Source organism: Calypte anna, chromosome 5, assembly GCF_003957555.1.
Source record: "Calypte anna isolate BGI_N300 chromosome 5, bCalAnn1_v1.p, whole genome shotgun sequence".
In the NCBI taxonomy this organism is placed as follows: domain Eukaryota; kingdom Metazoa; phylum Chordata; class Aves; order Apodiformes; family Trochilidae; genus Calypte; species Calypte anna.
Genome location: NC_044250.1, coordinates 7,338,728 through 7,349,648, shown reverse-complemented (window position 1 = coordinate 7,349,648; position 10,921 = coordinate 7,338,728). Strand labels below are relative to the sequence as shown.

At 38.3% G+C, this 10,921-nt stretch overlaps 1 protein-coding gene across 1 annotated transcript in view; it reads right to left on the bottom strand.

Annotated features, from left to right (window-relative positions):
- Positions 1-1,635: 1,635 nt before the first annotated feature.
- The window catches only part of SPON1 (spondin 1), a 127,934-nt gene continuing 118,648 nt past the window's right edge, over positions 1,636-10,921 (bottom strand). The window contains exons 8-16 of the mRNA XM_008504761.2: positions 9,179-9,380; positions 8,006-8,146; positions 7,562-7,637; positions 6,946-7,128; positions 6,443-6,613; positions 6,143-6,310; positions 5,122-5,286; positions 3,298-3,561; positions 1,636-2,449 (exon numbers count right to left, since the gene is read on the bottom strand). Of these exons, the coding sequence (XP_008502983.2) occupies positions 2,286-2,449; positions 3,298-3,561; positions 5,122-5,286; positions 6,143-6,310; positions 6,443-6,613; positions 6,946-7,128; positions 7,562-7,637; positions 8,006-8,146; positions 9,179-9,380 (1,534 nt within the window). The 3' untranslated portion in view covers positions 1,636-2,285. The remainder of the gene's footprint in view (positions 2,450-3,297; positions 3,562-5,121; positions 5,287-6,142; positions 6,311-6,442; positions 6,614-6,945; positions 7,129-7,561; positions 7,638-8,005; positions 8,147-9,178; positions 9,381-10,921) is intronic.

Genomic DNA, 10,921 nt, shown 5'->3' with positions numbered 1-10,921 from the left:
TCAGGCTCAGCAAGAGCAGCTTGCCAAGGTGTGGGTGGTGTGTGGCTCTGGGCTGTGTGTGTGGCTCTGCCCTGGCTGAGCACCTGGCATCCTGGCATTAATTGCTGTAGCCCTTCTCTCCAGCCACCTGCTTCTTCACCTGACGTGTGCTCATGTCTCCAGTAGCTATATGATTCCACTGTTATGCAAGATAAGGTCATAAGCACATTAACTAGGGACAGCCTTGCTGCTACACTGTAATGACAGTGCTATAGAGTCATAAAATACAGAAATTTCCAACAAGAAGGCAAACTATCTGAATTAATAGTATTAAATGAGCCAAGCTGTGCAAAATGAAAAATGTTTGGTTTTAGCATTAAACCTTGTTTTTGTGGTGTGGTGCTTTTTTATTAGTAGTATTATTTCTGGTTTGTTTCACTAAGGACTTGTACCCATTTAGCAGCAGTGGGAGAGGCTTAACATGGCAGTTGGTTCCATTTATTCCTCTGACCCTCCTTTCACTCCCAGTTCAAAAAGAAAGCAGATACCTTGAGGGGGTGGGATGTGACAGCTACGGAAGTCCTAAGCAGCCCTTGCACTGTTGAGTGGAGCAATGAAGATGATGAACCCAACAGTGTAATGCAACCAGCCCGTTCAGGTCCACGAGATAACAAGAGGATTCCCAGGGTACTGATAAAGAAGCTGAACAACCTCAGTGGCTTGTGGTTCACATCAAATGTGACAAGTTAAAACCTGGGTGTCAGGTTCTCAAGGTTGTGACCAACTCTTAAGGAAATGAGTAAATTACTTAAGGCTGGTTTAAAGAGAATATAAAATAGTATTTTCTCCATTCATTTCTCCCAAGCATGTTTTAAGAGTCAGCATCAACAGTCTTTATTTTCAGTGCATTGTTTTTATATATGTACAGACATAGGTATATGCTGCCTTTCCTGGACCAAAAGGTAACCTATCACTTCCATCTCTCAGCTTTGATGTGAAATTGTTAAACTTACAGGAGAGAATTATATTCCAATGGCAAATGAAGCCCAAGGTCTTGCTGGTCCTATATCTGGTTACACGTAGGGCTTAGAGCTAAACTCAGCAGGAGACTGTGAAATAGCAAAAACAATTAAAGGGTGAGGAGCTATTGTTGAATCTGTCAGTTTGTTGATCACTCAGGTGGTCAGGGAAGACATTATCCTGTCCAGTATACCTACAAATGAGTAATTCTCACAAATTTAGTAGTTTTTAGATCCTCCTATACTCTAAGTAAAAACCTATGAATGATACTGGCAAAAATACATTCTTGTGTTAATTTGTAATATCTTTACAGGACTTACATAGGTATTTCATTTTGGAGGCCTTCTTCCCTTTATTATAAGGGACATATGAGAACCTGGCTCACCTTTCCTCTACAATTTTTATTATATGATAAACCTCTTTCTCTCTTTACCTGTGATTAATATCCCTCACAAAACCAAATCTAATTTTTAGTGTCTCTCATGTAGAAGTCTTTCCTTGACACAGCTGTTGGGACTCCCAGTGTTTGAACCCATTGTTTTAGTTTCACGTTCACTTTGAGAGGCGGTGGATAGACCAAATATGAGAATACAGCACCTAAATATGTTCTGACATCCACCCATTTTCTTTGTGTGCTGTTTTGACTGTGTCTGTGCAGTGGACAGATACCACTACAGAGCTGAACAAATTATTTCCTTTTTAAGTTTTAAAGAAAGCCCATTGTGCATGGACCATAACATCCATGTGAAGAAAAGTATGTAGGATAATTACTATAACTATCAGCTAAAGCCAATAGTGTAAAGAGATAAACATGCACCTTTAGCATTATTGAACCAGCATTACTGAAAGTACTCCTTGGCATAGTTGTGTAATCACATAGGCACTGCTTTGGATTTTCAAAATCAAATCAAGAGAGAAATCCTCCCACACACGAAACATCACTTTCACTTAGTTTTGTTAATATGCATGCACCCCATGTCTTTACAAGTAGTATTTCTATATGGCTATTCCATGTCCACAGATATGTGTGTATTTCAGTTAAATGTCTCATAATGACTAGTTTTATGCATTAAGGGCTGGCTGGAGTACCAAAGATTTACTCTCAGCATAAATCTGTGAGGAAATATTTATAAAATATATTTCTTGCACCAGCAAGACTAAAAAGCAAACCACACTGCAAAAAAATGAAAACTAATATACATTTATATTTTTTTTGTTTTAAAAACCAAACCAAGGTTGACTTTCCATTTAGCTCAGAGTGCATCACTTGGAAACCTCATGTTTTGTTAACAAGGATGAACATTACATGCTCTTAGCTCCTTTTTGTCTTTGCAACTGGAAAACTGAGTACTTTTGGACCTCTTCTTTACCATCATGTAGCGTTCCTGAATTCCACCTCCACAGAGTGTAGAACATTCAGTCCAAGCAGTCCATGGTTTCAGCCTACAAACTGAAAAAAAAGTAATCTGATTAAGTTTTTAATATTTCAGACTACCCACATATTTCCATATGTGTACGTGTGCACACTGGTGGCTTTTGAATCTACAATAGCACATTGCCTCATTTATTACAGTGGGAATTAAGAAACCCCTGTTAAATATAATCAAGGTGCATTTGTCAAACACTGAAAAAATGTATCAAAAAAGACACTTACTGTCTACATTACAAAACACAAATAAAATGAAGAAAATGTTAAATGTCAGATAGGTATGAATCACAACTTAGCAGTAATTCGTGTCCAAATAATATAAATTATACCATAAGGTATTATGTTTTATTGATTTGAGGCATCAGTGCTTGATAATACTGTCCTGTACTGAAAAAGCAACCTGAGCAGAGCTCTCAGAGCAGTCTGAATAGGAATCAGATTATCAAGGTAGAAATCAGTTTTGAAATTCTGCATCAGGTCCAGGGACAAATAATTCCAAAGTGCAGAGGTAATTAACTGAATGCAAAGATTTATCTCCCAGGTCTGCAGGAACTGCAATCAGTCTTTTGCCAGGTCTAAATTATAGATTTTTTCAGATTCTACACTTTACAGTGAAGAAGCTAAAATACTTTCAGTGGTGGGAGCTGGGGAGATGTGAGCCTTTCTCCATTGAGCTCTAAACTTAGGTTGCATGTTTCTGGTGACAGGCAAACACCAGAAGTGGCTGTGCTTTACTTGATTGCTAAAACTCTCTCCTGACTGAAGTGCTGAAAATGTTTTCACAGCATGAAGTGGAGCTGCTCACAAATTCCTATTATGCAGAAAAGACAAACTGACACGAGCATATTAAAGGATGGTTGCACACTCACCTGGATATTGCTCACTATCTGTATTTTTTTTTGCTTGTTCACTTCTCCTTTTCTCCCGGGCCTCTTTCCAGCGCCTTTTTTCCATACCTGAGCCTCTCAGGCATTTTCTTACTCGACATTTTGTTCTCTGGACAGTTTCTGGGCATGCTGTTCCACCAAACTGGGGCTCTATTTTAATCATTCTTGTCCTGATCATATGGCCCTTTCCACATGAGGTGTTGCATTCAGACCACTGGGACCACTCAGTTAGTTCACAGTCAATGGCTGCAAAAAATGAAAAATTATACACAAAAGTCATGAAAGCTGAACATAAGGTAAATAAGAAACACACAGATGTGTCTTAACAGTTTTTACATCTAAATACCTGAATGGAACTTAAGCCTGCCTGTCTTTTCAGCACATTTTGTAAGGCTGGACATCAACATTTTCGGAGTCCATTTCTAGCAGAACTATTATTTGACACTTTCCTCAATTTCTTTTTCAAGAGTGGTACTGGCAGATCACTAAAATTCAAAAAAACTTATAAATAGTTCTCCTGTGCCTTCTTCAACTTTGCATTCTGTACACCCATACAACTGTTTTATAATGGAAAGCTGTTAAAATTGAGTTATATTTATAAAGAGTCTGATACCTCTGAGATCTAAGCCTTGCTTTATTGGTGGTGTTATGCAACATTCATTAATACCATTATGCCTTAGAAGTTTTCATTTTTTCAGCACTGCTTAAAATGCACAGCTCCAGTGATTAATAAGCAAAATGATATTTTACATTATTTAAGAAGAGCTGAATTACCAAATTACAGTGTAAAAGCCTTTTCTAGCCAATACTTACTGTGAAAAGGAACTTAATTAGTTATAAAACCTCACATACCAGCTAGCAACAGGACACTAAGCACAATCATATCTTACTCATGAGCAGAGCCTTAGCCTGTCACACATCACAAAGGCTGCAAAGCAATGAGAAATTTGCACCACCCAAGAAGTGGAGGATTTTAGTGGAGAAAGGCAAAAAGTCAATTTGGTGGCTTTATATGGAATTCCTGGTTTCAAAGGGGTATAGACCAGTAAAAAAGGCTCTGACACTGGTCAGAAATTTATCAAAGGTGGAACCTCTGTTGAGCTCTTTCTGTTAGCTAAAAGAATCATACAGGTGATTTCAGTCCTCCATCCCTTGTACCCATTCTGCATAATTCTGAATTATTTGCTATTCAGAAGTGCACAAACTATTGTTGACAGTTACAGTGTTGTGTTAAAGTCAGAGAAACTGCATGCCCAAAGCAATACTGAGTAAGGCAAGATGAGATTAGAACATGATATTCCAGCTCTCAACAGCCAAAAATACACACTAATAATAATAATAATAAACCAAACAGTCCACAGATGATAAAAGTCCCATATTGTTGATTCCCCTCTATGAAGATTTAGGTGTAGTACATAGATGGAAAGCAAGAATCAGAGTTAGACAGGACTGGATCATTTGCTCATGGAGTTTAAGGAGGCAACTTCTCTTGCCAACTGTAGACCACTCTTCAAAAATGAATGAACAAGCAATCTATAGCATTCCTGATTTCAGACAGCATTTATGTAAAATTTTCAAATTTTCTTTCATAACCAAAGGCAACCAGGCAATAATTGTCCTTACAATAAATATAATAACTTAGAAGAAATAACTCTTATAAGCATCTAAGGAACAATACTAAAAGTGGGGGTAGAGTTTTGACCAATAGACTGCAACACACACAACCAGCAACACACATAACCAGCAACACACACAACCAGCAACACACACAACCAGCCTCCTCTTTGCAGAGTGTCCCCCACTTACGGCACTCAGGCAGCATGCATTTTTCTGCTTGTTCCAGCTCCTCGTTGCAGTCTCCAAGCTCAGCAGCAGATTTCAGCATCCTCTGCCGGGTTCGCATTCCCTTCCCACATGTTACACTGCAGTCACTCCATTCAGACCACGGGGAGAGGAGACAGGGGATGGTATCTAATGGTAAAAATAAAAGGAAACAAATCCCTGTTATACCAAAACTGATCAAAATGATTTTGCAGACTGTGTTTTATCTGTCATCAACCAATTGTACTTTGTTGTCAGTTTGGGCAAAATGTATCAAGCTAAATGATGCTTCTGAAGAAATTCAGAAAACACTGTATTAAATGGAAAGTTTTGCTTTGTTTTAATACCCTATCTTTGCTATTTCTCTTATATTCATAACTGCAGAGTCCCAGATCTTTTGGGGAGTTAACAGTTTCAGAAAGTGTGTTTCAGTCATAACTCCTCCAGTTGCAGTGGTCACAGCTGGAAGTCCAATTTATACAGTCTAAAATGTGATACTTCCACATTTTATCTAAAAAAAATCTTGATTCTTTCTGTCTTTGATTAAAATTGTAACATTTCTTAATAAATTAAAACCAGTGTTATTAGGCAATGTAAGGAGAAATGACTGCACAAAAGAAGCACCTCAATTTCTTAACTGTTCATGAGCTAGGAGCAAAAGGCTCTGGGATTTTTTGTTTGTTTGTTTGTTTTCTTTTGGTTTTTTTTTTTTTGTAGCCTTATTAATTATACCTCATACTTCATAAATTAGAGTTGCTTATGTATGACTTGATAATTCACACATCACTGTATGGGTAATACAGTAACAGCATGCCACAGAGTATTTTTTACTAATACTATTCTGTTGGTGAACATAGTACCTAATGCACGTTCTCTAAGGGATGTAATTTTAAGGAGAAAAGAAAAAACAACACTGCTTCTGTTTTAGCCAGATTCTTTGTGTGACAGAGCATCCTGTCAGAAATTATGCCACTATAGCAGAGCAGATAAACTCATGGATACTTACGGCACTCAGGCATCATGCATTTCTCTGCCTCTGTAGTTTCTGCCTTACACATGGATCCATCAGCAGGAGTCATCTTGATCATTCTGTGTCGTCTCTTCATCCCCGTGCCACAGCTGGCACTGCATTCATCCCACTCTCCCCATTCTGTGACAAGGCAGCTGCTAGGGGCTATTCCAAATGGACAAAGTCATTCAGTAATAGATCTCATGTAAAAAAATAAATATATATATATATATATATATCTTTTTGAGAGGGCTCCTGCTATTGGCTGGATTTTACAAATCTAAATAAAATACTTACAGCACTCCTCATTTACAATACATTTCTCAGTCTCTTCGGTAGGCACTTTGCACATAGAGCCATCTTCTGGGAATTGTTTTACATATCTCTCTCTAGATCGCGTTCCCATCCCACAGGATACACTACAGGGGGACCATGTAATCCAGTCAGACATCATGCAAGTGGAACCATCTAAAATACAGAGAACCATTTCAATTGCTAATATTAAAATAAACGCTGATAATTCTGTAGCAGTGCCATTTGGGTGCAGTATCACTTTTATGCTACCTCTCCCGCTCTGTTTATTACTTTACTCCTTTCCTTTATATTTTTGCATGCTTCATGCACTTACTCAGCTGAACTGCAAAAAATTGACCAGAGACAGCCTCAATTTCTATTCTTTAGGAATTATTCCACTGTATGGCATAAGACAAGTCAAACAGCAAGCAAGAGCTTTAATTACTTTAATGGAAAAATGAACCCTAGAAGGTGTTTTTCTCCTCCACCCTTTCCTTTTTGATTACCTTCATCACTGCAGCCTGGGCCCATGCATGGCTGAAAATCTTGTGTATCTGGACAGGGCACACTGAGGTCCAGCTGAGCTTTAAGCATTCTCTGCCTCATCCTCTTGCCCTTTTCACAGGTAGAAGAGCTGCAGGCTGACCATGGGGACCAGTTTGAATATATGCAGGTCTCAGGGGTGTCATCTAAAACATAAGAGAAGGCTGTGAGAGTTGAAAAAACATTGCCCTCCATGCATCTCTTGACCTCGCTAGTGATTGCTTTAGATGCTAACAGGCTGCATTCTTTCCTCCTGCATTCAATGTTCTGCACTTAAGCCCAAAGGAAAAGAAAACAAACAATTGCCAACTTTCATTGAAAAATTATTTTTAGTTGAACCCCAAATGATTCTCTCTTTTATTGCTTTTATTGTTATTGCCATCTTCCAGGTATACATGCAATTTCTCTGCTGTATAAGGAAGTCTAATGATAAGATTCCAGAAAAGATGAAAACCTAAATCACTTCTTGGCACTGAATGGGAGTTTTGCTCCTAAGTCAGTTTTGTACTACATCTAGAAATGACAGTGGAGGATGAAACAAAATATAATTTAACACAGAACAAATTAATATAAAAGTACCTTCTTCTTTTTCCTCTGGTGCTAGATCTGCTACAATATCATCTATGTTATCAGGTACGATATTGCATTGCTCCCCCTGCAAATAAATTATTGTGGAGATTGAATACAGGAAACTCATACTTGTATGTAGTGAGAGGGCTAAAACAGGATACCAAGAGGCACTACTGCATCTGCAGCACTTTTTTTCTCTTCTACTTGCTATGAATACTTTAAAAAATCCCCCAATTAAGTAAATGCATTAGTTAGCAGAAGTAGGAGAAATTATACCTTCAAACTGTTTTGAATTTAAGAAAGGGCCACAGTACTTTTCTGCCATTATCTTTGTTGTGGGTAGGTTAAGGAGTGCATATAGGGGGGGAGGTAAGAGAGAAGAGAAAGGATTGGGGTTTTGGCTTATGAAGTGGGTTTTTTCTTTCTTGAAAATTTTCTATATATACATTATACCTTGCGTGCAATTCTCTCAATGACAACTCTGGCTACCAGCTTGATAGATCCTCCTTCTGGGTCATAAAATGGACTTTGAGGATGATCTAAGCTTGTAAGTGGTCTGATCTTCTCTTGAGGAACTGTAGGTTTGTTAGGAGACTGCAATTAAAAGAAAAAAATGTTAAAAAAGGGATTAATTATTTTTATTATTGATATAATTTGTCTGCAGAAATGAAAATTTCTCCAAAATGCTAAACTAGGAAATTTCAATATACGATGAACTTGATCCTTTTTTTTTTTCAGTCAGGAAGCACTTTTTTAACACATCAGGATTCCACCCTGAAGCTATGTGCACAATAAGATTTATACTTTGTTATTTGGTGAGATAACTACATTAATAAAACAGATAAATTATTCAGTATGCCTGAAGAAGTGCATTATAATTGTAGAAATTCCATAGCTTCTAAAGAGACCAGATCTGAATGAAAAATACCAATCTGAAAATTGGTGCTATCTGAAAATATATGTGGCATGTGGAATACATGGAATATGTATGTTATTTTGGGATGGGATTAATCCTGACTAACTTCAGCTGTCTATGCAGTCTGTATGGATACAGTGTAGGTACCCTGGTAACCTAACCAATTCAGTAGTTCGACACAAATAATTTGGTCATAACCAAGAGTTTACCTGAGGATGATGTGAATTACTTCCTAGACTGAGTGATGGAGACAGAGAAAATGGATTATTTTAGTCTCATAATAAGGGAGTTTCAATCCCTACAGTAAAGAATAGTTAAGTTTTCTGTGCCAAGCAAAATCGTTGGCATTGGATTAAAACAGTAGAAAATTCAAGCTGCTATGGCTGGTGAGACACAGACCTGTGTCTTAATGCTTGGTTTTGAGAGTGACCAGTCAGTCAATAGGTGAATGTATTACAGTACAATAGTCAATAGGTGAATATTACAAGTGAATGTAGTATTATCCCATTAATAATAATGCTCAGAGAACTCAGTCACAACTGAGCTACTGTAACTAGCATCTAACTAAATGACCTTTAATTCATTATAAGCAAAATTTTTATTATAAGGTTATAAAGGCAGATATGGTATAACCATGGATCCAGTAGCTTTTATTCTTCACTGTTTTAAGGTAAACTTTACATTTTGCATATATTACATAGTGCACATACCTCATAAGTAACTCCACTGTCTGTGCCAGCATCCCAGGGTATTAAATCCTGGACAACTTTCTGAACCCAGCCACAGTCTTTGGTGCAGAGATCTTCTGCAGACAGACCCACGTTCCAGTCCGGGCTGGGGCCCAGCATGGTGAGGAAGGACATCAGGTGCCGGTGCCGATCGACAGAAAACTCAGCAGAGGGAGCAGCTCTCCTGCAAATTGGCCATAGGAAGGCTGTTAACAGCTGAATTCAAGTTTGCTCTTAGGGAGCAATGAAACTGGTGCTGGGAAATATGAAGCACGACACTGTGTCTGGAATGTAGAGATGAAGAAGCCGGAGAGGTCTCCTGCTAACCACTCCCTAAGTGTCAGTCTCTATGTACCATCTGAGAAACTGCTCTGATATTGTTCAAGGAGATTTACAATGTAAGGAGCATGAAAGAGAGATACAGAGCTACAGCAGCATGCTTATGGCTTAGTTGTACAATAACAAAAAAATCTGTCATGACAGTAACAAAAATTAGAATTAAAATAGCAGGGAAATGCGCAGAGCTTTTGTTGCTGGGATACTTTTGACACAACCCCCCCACTCCAAAATCATAGAAATTCCAATGACAAAAGTGCTTGGAAATGCTACTGTGTGTGTGAAAAAAATACTCATTAGCAGACTTTTAGTGCTCCTGTAAGTGAGAGATCAATGGCTGTTGCCAGCCTGAGAGAGTTCAGCCAAGACTTTTTCAGGTTTCTGCCAGTCTATGTGAAAGCACCTCTATTCATCCAGCCTTTGTCATCCAGCTTTCTTGTAGGCTCCCTTCAAGCACTGGAAAGTCACTCTAAGTTCACTTTCATGGGGTGTCACAAGAGCAGAGTAGAGGGGGGAGAATCCCCTCCCTCGACTGTCTGTCTGTGCTTCTGATGCAGCCCACGACCTGGTTGGCTTTTTGGGCTGCAAGCACACATTGTTGGCTCATGTTAAGCTTCTGGAACCCCAAGTCCTTTTCCTCAGGGCTGTCCTCGATTCTTTCTCCTCCCGACCTCTATTTGTGCATGGGATTGCCTTGACCCAGGTGCAGAACCTTGCACTTGGCCTTGTTGAACTTCCTGCAGTTTGCACGAGCCCACCTCTCTTCACCACCTTTATTAAGGTACTATACACATTCCATTTCATTCAGCATCTTTATCCATCTAACCTGTATGTGCCTTTTGGTGTCTGGAGATGTGAATCAAAATCAAATGGTTAATTACCATTGTGCTTGTAAAAATGCAGAGAGAACAATTGGAAATTTGAAATTTTGCATAGAGATTTCTGCTCACTAGAAATTCAAATGGAAAATCATTCCAGTTACTCAGTACTTGCACAAGAATGAGGATCTAGGATTAGAGCATAGATATATAACTGTGTGAAGCTAATACATACACGATGACTCATGAAATTATAAAGGGAAATTATTCTGGCTCAAGGAAAAACAGCAGATGGTTGGGAAGTAATCATAAAACAGTAACTACCAATGGGAGGGACATGTAAAGAAAACAAAAGCAAGGATAGAATGGGATGAGCAAGTTTGATTTAATTGCATGGCCATTAATTTCCATGAACAATTAGTGTAAAGTTCTTGGAGTGATTGTTCTTAGTTAAATTTTTCTTTTTCAATACTCAACTTTATTCCTTGCCTAGTGACATTTGAATTTTAAATAGAAAGTAAATGGTAAGTGATAGAAAATGGAAATGCCATATGTGCTTGCTCTGACAAAA